Source organism: Callospermophilus lateralis, chromosome 8, assembly GCF_048772815.1.
Source record: "Callospermophilus lateralis isolate mCalLat2 chromosome 8, mCalLat2.hap1, whole genome shotgun sequence".
Lineage (NCBI taxonomy): Eukaryota > Metazoa > Chordata > Mammalia > Rodentia > Sciuridae > Callospermophilus > Callospermophilus lateralis.
This window is the reverse complement of record NC_135312.1, coordinates 380,618-403,046: the sequence shown is the minus strand read 5'-3', so window position 1 is coordinate 403,046 and position 22,429 is coordinate 380,618. Positions and strand designations below refer to the sequence as shown.

At 43.6% G+C, this 22,429-nt stretch overlaps 1 protein-coding gene and 1 long non-coding RNA gene across 8 annotated transcripts in view; both read right to left on the bottom strand.

Moving 5' to 3' along the window:
* Pigg (phosphatidylinositol glycan anchor biosynthesis class G (EMM blood group)) overlaps positions 1–10,145 on the bottom strand; it is a 71,263-nt gene extending 61,118 nt beyond the window's left edge. For 6 of the 7 annotated variants that reach the window (XR_013092179.2, XM_076864913.2, XM_076864911.2 and 3 more), the window contains exons 1-5: positions 9,711–10,145; positions 8,699–8,904; positions 3,591–3,800; positions 2,100–2,288; positions 1,139–1,280 (exon numbers count right to left, since the gene is read on the bottom strand). Coding sequence is in view for 6 of the 7 variants with exons in the window: in XM_076864913.2 (XP_076721028.2) it covers positions 1,139–1,280; positions 2,100–2,288; positions 3,591–3,800; positions 8,699–8,904; positions 9,711–9,864 (901 nt within the window). In the remaining variant the exon portion in view is untranslated. The remainder of the gene's footprint in view (positions 1–1,138; positions 1,281–2,099; positions 2,289–3,590; positions 3,801–8,698; positions 8,905–9,710) is intronic. The other variant, XM_076864912.2, reaches the window with a different exon arrangement.
* A 3,657-nt stretch (positions 10,146–13,802) lies between these two features.
* LOC143406225 (uncharacterized) lies at positions 13,803–22,385 on the bottom strand. Its single transcript, XR_013092180.2, has 3 exons — positions 21,976–22,385; positions 21,253–21,365; positions 13,803–14,148 (listed from the first exon to the last, which is right to left on the bottom strand). It is a non-coding gene; the product is annotated as an uncharacterized LOC143406225 (long non-coding RNA).
* Positions 22,386–22,429: the final 44 nt, after the last annotated feature.

Sequence of the window (22,429 nt, the reverse complement as noted above, 5' to 3'; positions counted from 1 at the left end):
ACAGTTCAGGTGTGAAGCTGCCACACTGGCTCTATCTGTGAGATCCAAGTTCAGGGGCAGGGGAGCAGCTGGGTGTATATACAGTTTTGGAGGTCAGAGAGTGGAGGAAACCTGGCAGGTGTGGCCTATCTGTGGTATTTTCAACCACTGATGCAGAAGTGGACAAGCACACCCTTAGGAGATAGGGTAGAATAACACAAAAAGGCAGACTGCAAAAAAGATCAGGAACGAGGCTGAGCTAGCAACAAGGACTGAAAAAGAGAGCTGGGAGAAAAATCAGAAAAATGGGCAGCTCCAGGAGCTTTGGGGCCAGCATGACTGATACTGCAGGGTGGGTGAGACCAGAGTTAGAAACTATCCATTGATCTCAGCTGCATAATATAAATAATTGCTGCATCCACTGTGAATGTGTCAGTCAAGTTGTGGAGGCATAGGCCAGACCCATGGGGACTGACAGGATTGCAGGGTGGGTAGCCCTGAGGAGCTTACAGCACTGTGGGTCAGAGAGGGTGTCACATCAGACACTGAGGAATGGGCCTCAGCCAATTCTGCTCTGACTGCGTCCCCAATTGGCCGACACTGTTGTTCAATGTGTGGCTTTACACAGCAGATATATTTTTAAAAGTTTACGTATTCACATTTCCTTCAGTCATACATGCAGTTCAAATTTCTAAAAGCTGCTGGCAGGTTTTTTTGTGGGTTGAGGGGTACCAGGGATTGAGCTCAGGGGCACTCAACCACTGAGCCACATCCCCAGTCCTTTTTTGTATTTCATTTAGAGACAGGGTCTCACTGAGTTGCTTAGCACCTCATCATTGCTGCAGCTGGCTTCAAACTCGAAATCTTCCTGTCTTAGCCTCTCGAGCTGATGGGATTATAGGTGTGTGCCACTGCACCTGGCTGCTGGCAGTTTTCTTTTAATAATTCCAGATACCCAGGCAGTAACATTCCAACAACAAAATTCCTATACAGAGTATTTGTATTTTAAGAATTACAGTCAGGGGTGTGAATTCCAAATCCTTACTGCCCCTCTCCCCTTAACTCTTATTCCATATGGCTTACGATATTTGAAACCTGTTTAGTTTTTAAAAATTAAAACCAGACAGTTTCACAATGTTAAACGCTGCTAAGTTCTCACCGGGTCTCCTTTCAAATGAAGAGCTGATTAGGATCAGAGGTGTGCTTACTTCCTCTGTGGAAGAGGCCCCATGACTCCCCGTCTCCGACATGCCGTGGTCCCCACAAAGAACCAGCAAACTGGGTGAGAGAGTCTCTCTCTCCTGAAAGGCAAGGGGACCGGGTCAGCTGCCATTACACTGCAGAGCATGTGTGATCCTGCCAAGGAGCAGTGCAGATTTTAGCTCTCCTTCATCAATGGGCACTCCTCAGCAAACTGGATTTCTTTTTCCATAAGCCTAGAGCCAGACTGAAGGGTCAGAGTCAAGTGATGGCATGGGAGAAACACACTGGACCAAGTGTAGCTCAGAGAGTGCAGGAAGGCTGTTTGTGGTCTCCCAAGCTAAGGATTTGTCATTACCACTTCCAGACTGTGAGCCCCAGGCATGAGACTCCCAGTTTCCTCATCTGTCAGTGGATGTATTACAGGACTGTTTGAGGATAAAACCCCAGTGCCCAGAGAGAGCTCTGAGCCACGTGAGGAGATTCCACGGGCCTTCACTGCTCCTGTTGTGGTAGCCAGGCTCTGCTGGGCCTCTGCTGCTTCTCTGGCTGGCACCCACCTGCAGGCAAAGTGTCTACCCCTCTCTCCCTTTGATTCTCTGCTCACACTGTGCAGGTCCTCACAGAAGGCCATTAAAACTATGGCAGGTCCTCAGAACAGGGGTGCCGCTCCCTCCGCCTGTGTTCTCCTTGGCACCAATTGCTTTTGAACATACTGGTTTCTTGGTTATTACCTTCTTATTTGCCTCTCCTGGACAGAATATGAGCTCCACTGCCAAAGAACAATGAAATGGAAGGTGTTCAGGATTACTGGGAAGACTGAGCATAGCCAGGAGTGTGGCACTCACCTAAGTAGGTCTCTTCTCTGAATATCAGCAATGCTAAACCCATCCCCATACGATGAGCCCCAGAAGTCTCACCTTGGACAGCAGTGAGGTGTGAATCTTCATCAGGATGCTGTCCATTTCACTAAGCTTGCGCCCAATTAGGGGGCTGTTGGGCCCAGAAATGTGGCCAATGTGGTCCAGGCCCAGGTAGTGAAGGATTAGCATGTCCCAATCTCCTCTTTTTAATACTGTATCCAAATGCCTTGTGACGTTATCATCTACCTTTGAAGGGGAAATGTGCATGTAAATGGCTTGCCCAATTTTCCCTGCCAGGGAAAAAGCAGCCGCCATTTTAAAATCTAGGGGTTTATTTTACTTTAGGTCACAGGACTCATGGGAACTGAAAAGACAAAACACAAACCGAGACAAAACAAAAATCCTTATGTCATTAAAAATAAGTAAATGAACATTAATATTAGATTAAGTCTCACTGCTATTGTTTTTATTTCTCTAAGTTGTGGACAGGACATATCATACAGATAATTTAAATGAGCAAGGGCTGATGACAAAAAATTTTTCTGTGGGATCACTGCTAGGCTTAACTAAAAGCTACCCAAAGGAGCAAGTTAAATTGTCTCCAAGTTGCCATGGGGTAACAGGGCAAAGGGCAGCTAAGATAGGACAGTACCCAGAGTTAGAGTAACCAGCAGTCCCATGAGAAGGCTATTCTTGGAAGGAAAGAGACAGCACTTATGGGCTCTTGTTTCTGAAACAAACACATGATGGAGAGATTAGCAGCTGAGCAGCTCCTGACCTTGCTGGTAGCCTGCTCAGCCCTGACCCCTCAGCTAGCCCTTTCCCTCCCCCAATACATCTACTGCAGAGAGAAGTGTTCCTGTGCACAGGAACATATACACATATACACTGTGGGAAGTGCATTACTGCTGGTAAGTAATGTGGTGCCTGCCCTGGTAGATGGGAAAGGGCACACCTTTGGAGAAGGTACCTGTGTGAGCAGGACCACAGATGCTCCCCAGTTGCGGCACACTGAAATTTGAGGCCATCTGACCCCAGCTGCCAAGATAGACATGCTGGTATACTGGTGCTCCTGCTCCTGGAGCCAACTTCTAGCACATGAGTCTAATCCTACTCTTCCTTTGCTGGAGTCTGCACCCCAGCATAGGCCAGTGCCCCTCAGGACCACCTGCAGAACCAAAAAGCTAGAGGATCCCTGGCAGTGGTGTAGTGCTACATCCGTGCTGTACTGGATGCTGCCTCCCTGTTCTGCCTGCTCAGGAAGCCCCCACTCACCCATCAGAGTCTGCCCTGACAGCTCCTCTGCATGGTGCCCTTCCCCATCCTCAGTGGGTGTTCAGCTATTCTGTACATGGGTTCCGCAGACTTCTCCTCACACCCACACCTGGGTGCATGTCCCCAGTTGTGTCTGATTACACAGATGAATGATGGTTGCAATTTCCCACGCTACTCCATAAATTAATAAATGTCACATTCAAAATAACACTAGATGATGGTGGTGCCAGGCTCTATCTAGGATGGCATATTTCTCTTATTTTAAAAACTGACCTCTGTATAATCTGACACAAAAAATGAGGTTGTTCCATCATATTCCACAAAATGCTTTGGAAATAACTTAACCCATGTTTCATCTCCATAAAAGATCACTCTCTTCCCAGCTGCTTTTGCTTGTCTGATCACACTGTCTTCCAGTAGTGCAGGAGAATTGAGGTTCCTGATGACATCTACAAAGCCAGGGAGGCTCCCTGTCATCAATGCCTGTGGGAGAAAACACTTTACAGTTAGACTGCTGAATCCAAAGGCACATCAACAGAGGCAAAAAACCTGACAACCTGACAGGTGAAACAGGAAACTGGGCCTGCCCAATACTGGAAGCTGAGCCATCGTGAGAATAGCACCTGTGTGAAGCAGGGCAAGCACAAAGATACTGCTCAAAACCAGCCAACCCAATAATGCAGACCTGACTAAAACAAAGAGCATGGCACAGAGCAATTCCTTCCCTGATAAGACAATAAAGGAAGAGGCTAGGAAGAGTCAGACAACAGCAGTGGCCAGAAAAGTCATGCGTTAGTGAGTTGAAACACCTCATGTGGCTAATATGTACTTAAGTCACGAACTTGAGTTCCACTCCAAACTCGGACAATACAGCAAGTCTAACTATCTCTGAATGACAAACAGGAGGAAAGCCACCTATACACATGACTCCTCGGAGCTCTCAAAGTGAGCAGGGCCCTTTGGCCACCATCCCCAATGTTGTGTCATGTTTACTGGAAGGAGAAGGTGGGTGTGACATATTCTTGTATCTTTCTAATAATGCAGAATTGAGTCAACAACCACCCCCATTTTTAGCATAGAACTTGAGGCCACAGTGATAGATCTCCATGGTTTGGAATTACACAACCACCCTCAACATCATCACCCAGGGACCTGTGCCACAGAAAATAGGAAAATGGACAATTCCAACACGTATAGGAATTCTGCCAAGACTTATTCAATAGCAAATAGATGTGAATGTGTGTGCATGCGTGTCAATGGAGATCAAGCTCGAAGCTTCACACACGCTGGGCTAGAGCCCTACTACTGAACTACACCTCTTGCCAAAGAGAAATGTGAATTAACCAGACATCTGGAATGCCAGGGGGCTTAGCAAATACTCTCCCCCAAGAGTGATGGAAAACAGGCAAAAATATCAAAAACAACCATTCAAGAAGTTTGAAATTCACCAGAACTGTACAACCAACTGAGAAGCATGTATTCAAGAAAAACTACTGTACCTGTGGTTTCTCATAAGGCTGCTCCTGCCTCCTCCTCTCCCAGTTCTGTGACATGGCAACCATGAAGAACCTGACCTAATGTGACTGTAGAAAAGCCCCATGCCCAAGAAGTTGTGCAAACAGGGAAGGCCAACGACACAAGCAAAAGGCCAGCCAGACATTTAAAATGGGGATCTAGAGCAAGAGACAGTTATAGCCGACATTTTTAAGCTCCACATATTTCTGGGAATCCAGAGTGGTAGCAAGAACCCCAGTCACCTGCTCCTTCTCCCTGAGCAGGGAGCCCTACTTAGAAAAACAGTGACAGAGCAGGCTTGACTGAACAGTGCCTGTGAGTTCCAACCTACAAAGAGGGTGGACACCATACTGCATGATGTGCTTGGGAAAAAAATGATAAAAATAACAAAACAAACAAAACTCTAACCACAATTAAGCAGAGACATCATTTGCTGCATACTCTGGGGCAGAAAGACTGTACAGACTAGCTCAAACAAATTTGTACAGAATAAGAGCAACAACTACCACTACTGCTCCCAGCATGGGGGTCAGAATTCAGATTTGAAGTAGGGTTGACTGGATATACGTTATCTGCTAAATCTCATCATATTGTATATACAAAAATATGTGTATGGCACTGTATGAAAATCATCTCAGCAAAGTTATTCTTTAAACTCTGAATGCAAATTCCATCCCCAAATCCTACTCTTATAGGCAACCAGGGACTTGAGGTGAGTGCCATTTCAAATTCTTTCCTATATACAAAAAATCTCAAATTTTAGAAACATATCATGAACCTCTTTCCCCAAGAAATATACCACTTTATTTAAAGACACTTTATTTAAACAGTTTCAAAGTGATCCAGTGTATGAATACACAACATATTTAACCAAGACCATCTTAATGAACATTTGTTTTCCAATTTCCTGTGGAAGTGCCATTTGAGCTGAGGAACTGTAGACGTGATATAGAGTTTTCTAGGGGAAAACAGAAAACTGCAAAGGCCCAGAGCAGAAAAGAACAGTGCACTTAAGGACCTGAGTCAGGCGTGGCCAACATGAAGGAAAAGCATGGAAGGGGGTGAGCAGCTTGATACGGATGGGGACAAAGGGAGCAAAACCACACAGAGCCTTGAAAGTTGGAGCTCAGAGAGGACAGAGGCTAAGCCACTAGAAGGTTTTAAGAATGGCAGGAGTGTGATCTGACTGAGCCATACTATGGGCAGAAGGAGGTGGGGGGAAACGTTTGTTGTCCTGGCTGGAAACCATGGCAGATGGACCACAGTGCTAACAGAGGAAATGATGGCCCAAGCTAGGGACACCCACCCACACCCACTATACCTCATAGCATATGTTCACCTCATTCCTTGTGAGGAACAGACACTACCAATCTTTTAATTTTTACAATGTGACAGACAGACCTGGTGTTATGGATTGTTTTTAATTTGCCTTGCTCTGATTACTAGTAAGGTTGAGAATTTTCTATGTTTACTGACCACTTCACATTCTTCCCTCATGGGTTTCTTTATGTCCTTCCCAGGTTTCCCCTGGATTGCCCATCCTGGATCTGATCCCACCTTACATATCATGGACTAACCACCTTATTTGTTTTGTCTACTGTAAATAATTTTTTTCAGTTTATCATCTGTTAGCAAACTTTTTTGCCACATAAAAAGTGTCCTGCTTTCATACAGTCAGATCTACTCGCCCTCCCTTTGTGGCTTTTACAAAGCCATTCCTTGCTCTCACTCTAGTTTGAGTTCCCACTGATTAAGGATAGCTGGTTCTACTTGGTCATCCCTTGGCTGTGGAGAATGCAGCTGGCAGCTGGGTTGCAGTTGCAGTTCCAGGAAATCTGAAGGAGACATCCATCTGTCATTAATGGTGTTGCTGTGGCTTTAGGAGGAGTGGACTCTTGACTTCTCAGAACTAGGGAAAGCTATGCAAACACGCTTTAAAGAGGACTTACTTTGTCATTCTATTTTTCAGTACAGTTGTAGGACACCAGAGGCTCTAGAATCAGACAAATAGGGCCATGCTCAGTTCTAATGCTGTGATTTTACCTCCATGAGTCTCTACTCCCTTCTCTGGAAATGGAGCTGAGCACAGTACCTTTCTCACAGGACCAACTCATGGGGCTCATTTGAGGGGAAGCCAACATGCTGGTCTGGACAGAACCCAAAGCTTGCAGAGTACTTACACATTTTCTCAAACTGGAGTCTCAATAACATTTTTATTAAAAGAATAAAGGAGAAAAGGTTCCTTCCACAGTTCTGACAGGGCTTAATCTCTGAAATAAAGACATCAGTGTCCCTGGTGAACAGGAACCTGACACCTTTCTTTTAGCTTTGACAGTACTTTCTGCTTTCAACAGAAGAGCAGCTTCTGAGAGACTGCTCCTGAGCATGGTGATGCAGATGCCCTCCCTCACCCATCACTCCATCACTGTCCCCCTTTTCAATTCCTTTCACATACTTATATTTTCTGTCTTTCCCATTAGAAAGTAAGCTTCATGAGGCTGTTGCTGTCTTGTTCTCCACTGAATCCTTCTAGTCTAGAACATGATAGGTGTGTAGTAGCTTCTCAATATCACTGAGTGAAAGACATACCACATCCCAAGGTGGCAGACAGCAAGGGAAACTCACAGACAGAGTCATGGAATGATACAGCACTTACCTGCCTTCAGTCCTAAACATTTTCTTTTTCCATCCAGTGGACAGATTTACTGAACACCCACAAATACTGCCTCCAAGTCTTAAATCAAGTAGCAGCTCATTCTGATCCAGTCTTCAAACTCACATTATCAATCAGACACAGAATTTATACCACACAACATGCAGTACAGCCACACTCAATGCTTCAGTTTCTTCTGCCCCAACTCCCATACTCATTCTACCAGTCTCTGTTTGAATGTCATTTCCTCATACAAGGCCCATACCCACATTGGGTATCACATTCTATTCTTTTCCATCATGTGCTCATCACACTTTAACACTTTATAACTGCACATTTATTTTATGCATATTTGTTGAATAGAATGTCTATGTATCTCTCCAGAGACTAAAAGCCCCAGGAAAGCAGAGATACTAACCCACCCCCAATGTATCCCCATCACAATATCAACATATGATAATCTATAGATAAAAATTTCCTTGGGCTGGGGATGTGGCTCAAGCAGTAGCGTGCTCGCCTGGCATGCGTGCGGCCCGGGTTTGATCCTCAGCACCACATACAAACAAAGATATTGTGTCCGCCGAAAACTAAAAAATAAATATTAAAATTCTCTCTCTCTCTTAAAAAAATAATTATTAAAAAAAATTTCCTGAGACAATCAATAGAGTTTTATGTTTTTATTTATCCATGATTCTTGGGTAAAGCACTAAGTACTTGAAAACCACTCTTACCAAGCTGAATGGGTTTACGTAATAGAATTGTGAGGACAGATGATACAGTTTGATCTTATGTATTCTGCAATTTTGGGCAAGTCAAATAATTATCTGAGTTTGCTTTCTTATGCATAAAGTCAAGATTAGACTTGGCATCTCAAAACTCTCCTTGCAGGGTTGTAACTAACCCACTGATGATTAAAGAGAGTAGGCTACAGGGAAGGATGTCTCTTGGGCTGGCCTGGTTGATCTGGCTTTAAATCCTTTTTACTTCCCATGATGCCTGAGCTCTGGCTACTTGACAAGGGACACAAATCACAGGTCTCAGCTCCACCCTGACCGTGAAGCATCGTTAATGTTCTATCACCCCAGTAAAACTGACAGCACCAAACTAATTTTCACTTAATGGAAACTGGGACTCCAAACAGAGGACTACAGAATCCCTGTAAGCCTTCAAAAGAGCCAAACCATGATTTATAAAAAAATCAAGTCAAGCTTACCTTGATTCGAGGCATAGTCACTGTGGGTGGCTTTGCTTCAGCCACAAAACTGTGAGATGCTCCTTTTTCCACAAGATAACTTGTGTAGGGCATATACTTCACACCCTTTGACCCAAACACAAAATCATCTCTCAAGGCGTCTATCAGCACAATGACAACTTTATTGAAGAGAGGAGGTGGTAGCTTGGTCCAGTTGGAACGGGCTCCTAAAAGCGTTTGAAAGAAAAAAGGGAAATTACAATTTAAACTTACCATTCAAGCGCCTTCAAAACCTTGCTTCTGTCTTCTTCTCCAGCATACAACCTGTCCTATCTGTGTATGGCAACCCAAAAGAAGGGCTGTTCTTGGTAGGTAGTGCTGGAGAGAAGAAGGTGTTGATATGAGTAAGCACAGGGAGCCCCAATAATAAGCAGTGGATTGCCCTTAGTATGGAAAGGAGTAACTGGGGCAGGGGAAGTTCCTACATGAAAGTCCCTGAGTGTCCCATTCAGGAACACTGACCTTGACCTAATGATGGGTGGCCTTGCAAACTGCATTTACATGGCCAGTGGCTGGAATTCTGTGGACCTGGTCCAGAACCAGGGAGCTTTTACCTAGTGGGTACTGCTGTGTAGGTGAGGGACAAGAAGGGGCCTGATGCAGAAAGGCCTTAACTACCGTGATCTAAAAACAAGGAGGGCCGGGCTTGGGATAAAACAGAAAACGTGAGGGATCAGCAGCAATGTGACTTATTCGGAAAAGTTGGGGGGGGGGCCCTCTGGATGGGCAGAGGGAAAGATGGAGCCTGGGTACGCGGAGCTGACTGTGATAATCCAAGGAAAGTGGCGGTAGGGTCGGTGGCAGTGGATGCCAAAGTTGTAGGGCACTGAAAAAGGCACCAGGGCGGTAAAAGCGGTTTCTAGGGCTGGGGACCACAGGGGAAGAGAAGCCCCTCCCCCGGGGAACGTCGGGCTCAGGGGGAGCGTCCTCTGCAGGAAGCAGGGCCGGGGGACACTGGCGAAGGGATCCGTACCAGCAGCAGGCTCGGGCGCCGGGGGCTCTGCTCGGTGCTCGGTCTTGGAAGAGGAACGAACGGGAGCCGGGAAGAATCCCCGCAGGAAGATCGCGACCCCAAGCACTTCAATCGCTACGCAGCTGGCAGCGAAGGCCCCGGAGCCCAACCGCATCGTGTCCACCCGTCGGGCTAGGGAACGGGCGGGACTCCACCGAAGTCTCGCCCAGCGACCGCCGCTCCCGGTCCGCTAGAGGCTTCTGAGCAGGAACCGGCAGGCCTGACTGACAGGCGTCGCCCCAGCTTGGCGTCACGTCCGCCCGCGCGCCGGAAATACGCTAAGGGCCGGGGCTCCCGAGAGTTCTGGGGCCGCTTTTCCCACGGGTTTCCGCCCTCAGCACCGGCCCCAAGTCATTGTCCTCTGGCAGCGTCCTCCCGAGTCCCAGTGGGTCCCGGTCCCTGGGAACGCACCAGCCCCGCCCCTGCCAACGCCCCCACAAGCACCGCACCCTCCGCTAACGCCCCCGAGTCCGAGGTCCCCGGTAACGCCCCACGAGTCCCCGCCCTTCCGGCAAAGCTCCCAGTTCCCGCCTCTGGCAACTCCCGGAGTCCCGCCCCCGATAATCCCCAGCCTCTGGCAACGCCTTCGGGATTCCGGCTTTGGCCGCGTGTGTGCTGCAAAGCGAAGGCCTCCCAAAGGCTGACAGGTGACTGCTCGACCTGCGCTTTTTTTGCCCTCGCATTCCTCAGTGCTGGCTGAGGCTGGCAGATGAAGGCCCGGCATTTCGCCTCAGAGGGAGTCTGAGGCCATCGAGCTCCATGGCACCCTGAAATTAGGTCGAAGCCAGTCTCCATAGGCGACTACGCACCTGCCGCCCACGCCTAGGTGGTGCCTTGCTTTCTTCAGGCTCAGAGAGCCTTCCCTCCACAAGTCACATGGAACAAAACCTCTTCTGTGGTCCTGCTCCGGAACACCAGGCCCAAGGCCAGCTTGAAGTGTGTCATGGCATTAAAGGCGACGATCCTGCGACAGGTATGTCGCCCTAGGCCATGAGCGCTGCAAGTAGCCTTCTACTTCTCCCCAGGTGGACCCAGCCGGGCGTGTTGGCGGTGACCACCACTGCGATGGCTGCTGAGTTTGTGTAGTTCTACGTGGACTGAAGGCACTGGTAGGCAGTAGAGCAAGTCCTGTATTTTATTTGTTTTTGTACATAATGTTTACAACTCAGTGAATTTGGGGTAAGATACACTAAGAAACCATCACCACCATCAAGGCTGTAAATTCCTCCTCCGAGCTTTATGGCTTTTTTTTTTTTCTTTTTTTCCTTTTTCCTTTTCATTTTGTGAAAAAAAACACATTGTAAGATCTACTTTTTTGGGCGGAGGGTTACTGGGAATTGAACTCAGGGGCACTTGACCACTGAGCCACATCCCCAGCCCTATTTTGTATTTTATTTAGAGACAGGGTCTCTCTCAGTTGCTTAGTGCCTCATAGTTGCTGAGGCTGGCTTTGAACTCCTGATCCTCCTCCCTCAGCCTCCCAAGCCATTGGGATTACAGGACGCACTACCACGCCTGGCTGTAAGATCTACTCATTCAGTGCATTTTAAATATGCAATATTGCCATAGGCACTATGCTATATAGTAGTAGACCACAGAACTCACCTAGCATAACTGAAACTTTGTACCTTTTAATTTATTTCTTTTTAATTTTTCTTCCCATTTATTCTTGTTACTATTATTGATTGGTACCCCCCTCTGCTCACACATCTATTGTTTTTGTATTGGATCCCCCACTTAGGAGCACAAGTATAGAAGTGTCTATCTGATTGGGTCCCCCACTTGTGTCCAGGAGCCTTTTGTCAAACAGAAAATTGACCTCATTAGAAGACCCTCTCCATGCTCCTTTGTTCTGGCCCTGCCCTTGACCTCCTCACTCATCACCTTGCCCTGGCTACCCAAGCTCTTCTACATTGACCCTAATCCTCTCTCTCAGAGGATACCCCAGCTACTTTTGGGAGTTGGGACAGTGACTACTTACTTCAGGCTGACAAGGGGCATCATCAGAGTAACAGGGTTATCCTTCTGAGGAAGTTCTAGGACAAGTGAGAAGCAGCAGGCCAATCCAGAGGCCAACACTGATGGTATATATCAGTGGGTCTGTTGATGGATCCATGGTAGAAATCTGGAGGGATGGCCATTGGGACTCCATTTTATTGCCTTTCACTAAAGGAAACAAAGTGAATAAGCAAACTGATAATGTAAAGACCAAAAAGAAGAATAAACACCAGGGCTGTAAGAGCCCAAGGAAAAGCAAAAAACATAAGGCAGCTTTTATGGCTTTGGATGATCTGTTGGACTGTGTCCATTAAGCCCTTTTCTGAAAATATTTTCTGTTTTAGGGTAAGAGTGTTATCTCTTCCCAAATAGTAGAAGTGATCAACTTTAGAATCTTCCACTGGGATGCTTCAGGGAGTAATAGGGTGTCCTTAGGAGAAACCCACCATTCTCTATGCTCTACTTGGTATCCCTACAGCCTGTTGAGCCTCTTCCATTGGGAGTTCAGAAGACAGAAAATAATTTTCCCATAGGAATGTGGCAATTGAAAAACCCTGTAAAGCAGGCTTTGCAGGGCTACATCTGCAGCCATATTTCCTTTAGCTATTATGTTCTTAGTTATTATACAAACTCAATATGTTTTTACTCTTGTTAATTTATTTTGTATTTTCCTTGTAACTTTTATAACTATCGTCTCTTAGTGCCTTGCAAAAGTACAATTTCTAATATAACGACCTGAGTTAATTTGAGATGATAGGACATTACCTACAGAACAGACAGAATGTAAGTCTAACTTCTAGTACTTTTACTGACCCCCAGATAAATGAAAGGGTAAATCACTATAAAGTTATAAACATTAAAGTTAAAACCCAGTACTCCTACCTTAAGACTGGTGAAACTGGCCTAAACTTATATACTAAATTTAAGGAAGTAAAAGGGCCAAGAAAAAATAGCCATGTCTTACAGTGGTGCTGTTGCCTCCTGGCTGTGGAGGAAGAGCCTCTTAGTGAGGGGTGGAGCACCACTCAGGCCTGCACAGGGAGGCAGCAGATGCATCAGTCACACCCTACTGCTTCACCTGGATCAGGAATTCATTCCAGGAATGCTAGGTTGGTTTAATAGTCAAATAAATTATAATACAAACCATGTCAAAAAAATTAGTGAAACCACATGATCATCTCTAGATGCAGAAAACAAGTTTAACAAAATTTTACAAAGTTAGGAAGAGAAATGATCATACTAAAACAGATAAAGGAAATATAAAACACTACATCATGCTTAGTGAAGGAAGCATATACTCTTTTGTCCTAAGGCCAGGAACAAGGTAATGAATCCACTCTCACCACTTTTATTCATCATCGCACTGGGGGTGCTAGCAAGGGCATTCTGGCAACAGAAGTAAAAGTATTTATATTGAAAGGAGCAAGCGTAATTGTCTTTAAAGATCATATGATCTTGGCAGGTAAGGGGTGGCAGAAAGGATAGTCAGTGTAGGTAATGAATGAAGATGGAAGCTGATTAAAAAGGAATGAAATATTTTTTTGGTTGTAGATGGACACAATACCTTTATTTATTTGTTTATTTTTATGTGGTGCCAGGGATGAACATAGTGCCTTAGGCATGCTAGGCAAGCATTTTACCACTAAACCACAACCTACGCAAAAGGGAATGAAATATTAATACCTCTAAAGTACTTCCTTTCCCCCCACCTGTTGCCAGGGTTACTTGTTTCCAGAGAATTGTTCCTCCTTACAAAGAGTTGTTAATTAATGCCCCCTGGGCTGCTTCCTTTCTGCCTGTACCCCTGTAAGGCTCCTTCCCCACCTGTGGATCATTCCACTCTACTTTTTGGGCCATCTAGGCAGGATGGGGGATAGCACGAGAACAAAGGAAATCTAAAATGTATAAAAGGAGAAGGACACCCCCACTTCCTCAAACACCCAGTTCTGGGGCCCCTTCTCTTCAGAGAAGTGTTGCCACTGTCAATTTCTATATTAAATGTCTTTTTTCATACCAGGGATTGAACCCAGGGGCACTTAATCACCAGGCCACATCTCCAGTCCTTTTTTATGTTTTATTAGAGACAAGGGGTCACCAAGTTGCTGAGGCTGGCTTTGAACTCACGATCCTGCTGTCTCAACCTCCTGAACTGTTAGGATTACATAGGCATGTGCCACCGTGCCCAGCTTTCTACAGTCCACTTACATGGAAAAATGGGTGATAACATCTGAAAACTGCTTCCTGCTGAAAAGGAGCAAAGTTGGGGGAAGTAACTCAAAGTTCTTGTTCTCTATCAGGTGGGGTGTGGACAGTTAAGGGCATTCAGCATCAGAGCAGTCCTGAGGTACACAGTGGAAGATGGCAGGTGACTGGACAAGGCATTCATAGGGCAGGGATCATCCTAAGACAACAATAAAGACAGCAAATCATTACTTTTTTTTTTTTTTTTTTTTTGCAAATAGCACAAAAAACAGTATTTCAGCCAGTCTCTGAAAACCATAAGGACAGGAACTCATAATCTTATCAATAAAAAAACAGACCAAGTTCATCAATGTGGGAGATTAGGAAATTTGTAAGTCTATGAAATCAGGCTCAAATTAACTCAGGACAAATTTGTGACTCTTGTGTTCATTATTATTAGGCACTCTCACTCAAGAACCCTTCCTTTGTAGCCTTCAGCTTTACTTACTTTTGGTAGGCCTGACACAAGTGTACATTTTACATTACATTAAAAAAAAAAAGATTTTCCTTTTAAATGTCCATATAGGAAACCCCAACCCATCCTGGAAAGCGGCACCACTGGTAAAGAAAAGCTAAAGGAGCCAGGATGCTTTGCACATGTCCACAAGGGTGATCTCTGAGGAATCTCAGCTGACTATTAGGAGTAGATAGAAACGAGTCAGTTTGACCAACTTGGTCTTAAACACCTGGCAGTTTTGCTGAAAGCTCAGTCCTTGTCCTTGATGCCAATCCAATAATAAAGACAATTTTGAGAAAAAGGAAAAAGGTTTATTGCTTTGCTAGCAAAGGAGAAATACCAAGGAGTCCTGTCTCAGAGGCTGTGATCCTGCCCATCAGCAGGTGACTCAAAGGCTATATTCCATGTGTTCTCTGTTGGAGCTGTAATTCACTTTTAATTTTGGGGAGTTTCTGAGATCTTCTGGTACCATCCCCAAAGTTTGGATTACTTCTTTCCTATGGTGGGTGTGTACTCAGGGACCAATAACTCTGCCTAGGATGAGGAAGAAAGGTAATCATATTTTCCCTGAGATTAGGGTGGGAGAGAGATAAGGGAGAAGCAAGGAGAGAGGAAGAGAAAAAACCAAGACCATTTTAAAAATAAGTTGCCGTGTCAAGAGCAGCAAGAGTTGTATTCAAAGCATTAAGTGGACTCCTGTTACACTATCTTTATTCTATTCTTTAAATAAAACTTTATTTCTATGGTTGCCTTGGTATTTCTCCTGTGTTCACTCTTCAAAACTGGGGATGAAGTAGGACAAACAAGGAAGGACACCAAGAAATAGCAGGTAGCAGGTTTATTGGCTGCAGTCAGTTTCAAAGGTGTTTTTTTTTTTTTTTTTTGGTGTGTGTGTGTGTGTGTGTGTGTGTGCATGCATGCTGAGGAATCAAATCCAGGTCTATGTGCATGCAAGCCAAGCACTCTACCAACTGAGCTATAGCCCTAGCCCTAAAGGGAGGCTTTTTGCCTCTACCAAATCACCCCTCTGAAATCCCGAGTTTAGAAAGTTTTAGAACTTTATATACCCAGTGTGTAAGGGGAGGGGCTCAGAGGCTCACAATCTGTAGTAGTTCACATAAAAGCAGCTTTTTCACTGTTCTGGGGACCCAATTCAGGCCAAGGACACTATTAAAAATCTGTGTCTGGGAAAGGGAGAGTCCCTCTCCCCAGTCTTCCCACCAGCTAGCTCTGCAGGACCTGACTATAGTCCTTTGAGATGCAAACACCTCTGTGAAGGCTCCAGAGACCCTCAAAAATTCTGTTTAGCTTAGTTGTGGCAGGGATCTTCTGGCGGGGGGGGGGGTGTCTCTGGCCTGCTTCAGGGATACAGGACTCAGCGGATTCTCATCACTGGTATCAATAATATGGGCAGCGATGCTTGCCTGTAATCCCCAGCAGCTCCAGGGGCTAAGGCAGGAGGATCAGAAGTTCAAAGCCAGCCTCAGTAACTAAGCAAAGCCTTAAGCAACTTACCAAGATCCTGTCTCAAAAACAAACAAACAACAAAAAAAAAACTGGGGTAGGGATGTGGCTCAGTGGTGAAGCACCTCTGGGTTCAATCCCTGGTACCCCCCCCCCCAAAAAAAAAAAATCATTCAGAACTCACTAAAAATTATTAGAACAGGTTTAGTGAAGTAACAAGATACAGGATCCATATAAAAAATTAGTTGTACTTCTGTCATGGGCAATGAACAATCAAAAAATGAAATTAAGGGATCAATTCTATTTACAATTCCATTTATATTACAGTAATATAAAAAATAATTAGGAATAAGTTCAACAAAAAAATGTGAACTTGAACACTGAAAAAATACAACACAGCTAATGTTGGAAATGTGGTGGGCTGGTCCTGGATTTATAGGGGAAAGAAATGGATTACATTAGAGGTGGGTTTAAGGTGGGAGCTAAGGAAATGTGCTTTACTCTTCCCATTCTGGGAGAAAAGACTGAGGTACATAAAGAGAGGGACTATCAACCCACATACAACAGGACTTTATATCAGGCACCAACGTCGTGTGTACCGACGGTGTTCAAGAGAGAAGCCTGGGATCCAGGGCTCTGAGGGAGACAGGGATTCCAATGTTTGAGGGCTTTGGGAATATCAAGGCTTAGTTTCTGGATTTGTAGACTACAATCACTGGGGGTTGTAGGATAGGACTAGATAATTCTGAAAGACCCCAGCCCAGCAACCTTAGGCTTAGTTACAAAATTATTAGGGCACGTCACAAACCTGCAGACAATGTGTTTTTCAGATAATCAGTTAAGTGTGACCGATTGAAAAGGGAAAAACAGGATGGTTGGGAAAGAGCAGAAAAACAGATTCCAGGGCATGTCTGAATAAACAGGGGCTAATAAGCAGGAACAGAAAAATCAGAATGCTCATATGTAACTGTCATGTGGTATTGTTTCAGGAACATAAAATGAAAAATAACTTTACCCTTTAGGTAACCTATATGCTGGGTTCAAAATAACCAATAAGAAACCTGTTGCTTACCGCGCACGCGAAACCTGCCCCTTGACCCTATAAAAGACCTGTACCCCAAAGCCCGGTGTGCCAGCTCACCAAAGCTCCGGCTGAGGTTTCGCTGAGCACCCACAGGCGTCTGTGTCTGAATAAACCTCATGCGTTTGCAGCCAGTGCCTCGTGCGTCTTTCCTGGACAGGGAATCGGTGGGTCTTTCATTTGGCGAGCCAGCCAGGAGAACTCCTGTAACCCCGTCCGGATCCCTGCCCGAGGAACACCCGATAACCACTGGGAGGTAAGCTGGCCAGTTCGTGTCATTGTGTGTCTCTGTCTATGTCTGATTGTTATCTGTTCATGCGCAGCGTCTGTACAATTACGCGTAATTGCTCTGTATTCTGGGCAGCTTGAGAAGGAGTTGACGAACTCAGACTTCTCCCCTGCCACCCTGGGAGACGTCCCAGGGACTCAGGGAGGCCCATCTGGGGGGGCCTCCAATGTTCTGTAGAGTACACTGTACTCGTGGGTGACGGAGGTGACGGTATCCCTCCTCTCCCTAATCCGTTCAGTTTGTGCTCCAGCCGCGCAGCGTTCTCTGTGTCCAGTCTGATATTTGTGTCTGTCTTCTTGCCTTTGTACTTTCTCATTCCATCTAAGACTAACATGGGACCTTAAAACCAGTAGATATCCCTTAACACTTAGGTGGCTTCTTTAGTCTACAGATCCACCATGAGGAGAAAAAGAGTCAAGAGAGAAATTTGAGCCGATCAAAGTACATACCCTCTTCCCCCTTTAAGACCTAAGACAGATAAAAACTGACTCTGCTGGAAAGTTAGGAGATATGCCAGATTGCCTGAAATTGGGTCTATCCAAAGGAGTTAATCCTGTAAGTAAAGGAGAGACTGAGAAACTCCCAGCAGCTGCCAGAGCCATCTTCGCTCTGGGGAATTTCCTCATTCTTTCCCTGCACTGCAAGGATTACTCCACCTGAATGCAGTAAAGTCAGTCACACTGAGACCCTTGATTTTACACCTATAGTTGCCCCTATGTAAAAACATCTGGTCCACTCCTGGGAAAATCTATGGTGCCACTGATAAAAGTCATAATTAACTGGAAGTTCAAAACCTGGAAAGATATTTTCTTATCTAGTTGTCTGATTGTTTCTTGGGGATAATCTAGGATAAATGTGTGTCTAAAACATAATTTTTTTTATTGTAACAATCTGGTACCTAAATGAGTTTGAAGCATTGTATAATCTTGCAGTTAAAAGTTAGGGTTAGGTAATTGTGTAGTTTGTGATTTCAGATAATTCATGCCAGAGAACTTAGATACTTAGGATAAAAAAAATTAAAAGAACTCTACTTCCAAGTTGGCAAGTAACTCCCAATCATTCAGTTTTATTTTTTCCATCAATTTTGAACTGGGTAGCCTAAAAAGATTTCACTAGGTGTACCAGTGCATTAATTTGGGCAAGGATAGTAAATTATGATTTGGTATCTGTTCCCCTTAGTGTGTAAGATTCAGAAAAAAAAGTTAAATTAAAATGTTGGTCTGGCTTATTAAAATAACATTAAATAGCAACAGTCTTGGAAATATTTAAAGCTTAATTTTGGATATACATGGTAGTGTGTGGTTCTTTTTTAAGATTTTTTTTTTCCAGGTGATTTAATGTAACTTAGTACTACTTTAAAAACTTCAGAACAAAGAAAGTGACTTAATGATCCTGAAGGGATCTCTTCTGATGGTAACTTTATATTATTAAGTAAATTCCTATTTTCAGTTTTGTGTGAGCAAGTTTTTCTAGTATAAAAAAAATAATAGTAAAAGTCTTTTTATGGGAACTCAAACTAGATTAAACCAGAGGGTAAATTGTATGGCATTTACTAATTACTGGCCAGTCAATTTTTTCTAGGATTTTTGCTTTTTCCTTAAATTTTGTATTTTTTTGAGCTCATGATTTTGATCCTACAGACAAGTTAATGTTTTTCTGATAAGTTCTATTTTTGATCAACTATGGCGTTTTTAAACATTGCAATGAGATATCACCTGAGAAAGCAACAAGGCCTTTGCTATTGTATTGTGTTACACTTGTTACGTGTTATATGTCAGTATGTCTGTATGTGTGTATGTCCGTGTATCATGTAGTGATATGACAATTGACAGATGAGGAGCGCTCATAAAAAAAAAATTTTAAAAATGGATCCAAAATATCTTTGACTCACGTGATTCAAATGGTTCAATTTAAATTGGGTAAACAGATAAAAAAAAAAACTGAAAGGTTCTAGATATAAATTTAATAAAAAATATATTTCTGGATAAAAGTCTATATGATTAAATAATTTAAAAAGTTTAAGTAAATGATAAAAAAAAAGGTCTGTATAAGTTGCTTATAAGTGTAAGTTTTTGAACAAGTAATCTTAAAAAAAAATTAAACAGCTGGTTAAACAAGTGCTGTTGTTTTAAAAAATTGTGCTATGTTATCTCTTTAAAAAGCTAAACTTGGTTAATATAAAAACATCAATGTAATTGTGGTGCCATTAATATGTTTATATCTTCCAGGTATACAAGTCTGTAAGGTAAAAGCTTCAAAAGAACATTATATCAAACTGGTGTCCTAAAGTTGTATGGTAATTTTAGGCTTAAAAAAAAAAAACCAACATGTTAAAGATTTATTTATATCATTTGTGTTCTATAACTGGACCTGTTATCAATAAGATATGTAAAGTTCTATGTTACTTTTTACACTGAGATACAATTTAAATATATTTTTAAGTTAATGAGAGCCTAATCTGTGTAAAGGTTTTATTGCAAAACACAAAAGTACTTTGCCACTTTTCTACAAAAGGTTAAAAGCTTTCAGCCTTTCTTTAATTCATGTTTTAAATATAATATTATGTTATGTTTGCTCAAGTTCACAACAATTTATGTAGACTTTTGTAAAATGATGTCTAAAAAGTAAAGATCAGTCTCAGAAATGCAGTACTTAAGATTTATAAAGAGCCCCGCCTTACTTGAGATAAAGCTCTATGTCCCATCCCACTATATGTAAAAGTGACTATAAAAAAGTAGGCTAGATTTCAGTACATTTAAAGTTATGTCCAAAAGTTAGTTTTTGTTAAGATTACTAAGATCTCAAAAAGGAAATTATAATGTATAACTCTGCCAAAATTCAAGGTAGCTATTATATGAACTAAATATGTTTTTACTCTTTGATAATTTTATCTTGTAGTTTTCAAAATGGCTGAAAGACTGCCTGTTAATGTTTTGCAGAGGTACTGATTTAAGAACTCACAACCTGGGTTAATGTAAGATAAAAAGTTATCACCTACAGGACAGAGAGATAGACATTAAAGCCCAGTGCTCTTAATATAAGGCTGTTGGCTTATTTGCTGGATGTTTAAGATCAAGTTTTAAAATTAAAAATTTGGCTTTTGCCCTCTGAGTCAGTCTGAGTCAGGGGATAGGGGACTTTTCCAAAGGGCTCTGCAACTCTAGGCCACATAACCTCCTGAACAGGGAGATTAATGAGACCAGTGGAGGACAGAAAGCCAATCAGTGCATTTGCTGTGAAGAGGAGGGTCATCAGAAAAGGGAGACATCCCTGATGCTTCCGAGGGAAGCCACATGGTCAAGCAAGGCCTGGACCCATCCTAGCACAAATGGCACTAGCAGATCTGAAAAGCTGCTGTAAGTTCCCGAGGACTCCCAAGAAAACTCAGCTGACTGTTAACAATAGATAGAAACAAAAGTCAGTTTGACTTGCTTCATCTTAAACACTTAGCAAAGACAGTCAAAGCCAAAACACAGCTATTCCTGGACATTTTAAATAAAATAATAGTTAAATGTAACTTCCATAAATAAATAAACTGGAGGCTTCAAAAGAGATTCTTATGTAGAAATGCCTGATAACCATCAAAAGGGAACTGCCAGAGTAATTTTAGCTTAAGGTTAAGGCCTTTATTTCTAACCTATACAGGTGGGCTTAGTTTTTGCTAGTATGGTTATTCAGCCCTAATAACAGAATTAAAGATTTCACAAGATCAGATGACATTAAATTATTAAACTGTGTCTTAAAAAAGGACATCTGTAACCCTAAAAGTTAAATGTTATGTTTACAGTCCTAGTAACTGGGGATGTTAAAGCCTGATGAGGGAACTTATGTACAGTGACATGTTCCAGCTGCTGCAACACTTATTCAGTACTCATGGTTTTTGTTTCTCTCATAGAAGCACCCATCCCCAGATGACAGCCTGTTTTTCCCCAACCAGACCCCAAATGGAACTGACTTCTAAAAGGAAACTCACGTCCCCCACGTCGCTCCCCAACGTCTTCAAGCCCCCTCATGTTCGACACCCCTTTTCAGCTCTGAAGCAGCAAGAACAAGTCATCGCCCCTTCTCCACACAGCAATAAAGTTTCTAAAATTAGGGGGGAAACAAAGCCAAAAGTAGATAGATAGTATAGATAGGTAAATCGAGTCAGGTTGGATCTAGGAGGTCAATTTTAAGTAAGTCTGGGAAGTTAAAGACTGTCCCCTGAGGATTACTGTTTACTAAGATGTAGAGCCAGCCCAAATAGGCCCCCAATTGAGGGAACCATGATTGGTTCCCAAGTTTCCGGACAAAGGGGGGAATGAAAGACCCCAGCCCAGCAACCTTAGGCTTAGTTACAAAATTATTAGGGCACGTCACAAATCTGCAGACAATGTGTTTTTCAGATAATCAGTTAAGTGTGACCGATTGAAAAGGGAAAAACAGGATGGTTGGGAAAGAGCAGAAAAACAGATTCCAGGGCATGTCTGAATAAACAGGGGCTAATAAGCAGGAACAGAAAAATCAGAATGCTCATATGTAACTGTCATGTGGTATTGTTTCAGGAACATAAAGTGAAAAATAACTTTACCCTTTAGGTAACCTATATGCTGGGTTCAAAATAACCAATAAGAAACCTGTTGCTTACCGCGCACGCGAAACCTGCCCCTTGACCCTATAAAAGACCTGTACCCCAAAGCCCGGTGTGCCAGCTCACCAAAGCTCCGGCTGAGGTTTCGCTGAGCACCCACAGGCGTCTGTGTCTGAATAAACCTCATGCGTTTGCAGCCAGTGCCTCGTGCGTCTTTCCTGGACAGGGAATCGGTGGGTCTTTCAATTCCAACAGAGGAAGACAGTGGTGAGTCTTGCGCAAGGGCGCCAGCCTCACAGCGCCATCGACCCCACCCCTAACTTCCTTCTCCTCTCAAGTACACACCAACTGTGACCCTCAAGCAGCATGTCCTGTCTTGAGGAGCCATGGTGGTGGCCCAGATCCAGAAACCCCAGTGCGTGTCAAGAAATACAGAAGCGAAAGACAAAGTTCAAGTCCATTTCACAAACTAGAGATCTGATAGATGGCTGGCCCAAAATTGGCAATTTCTAGGCAAACAATTAGCAGACTTCGGAAATGCAACCTGCAAGAGGCTCCGGAGCATCGACTCTGTGACCTG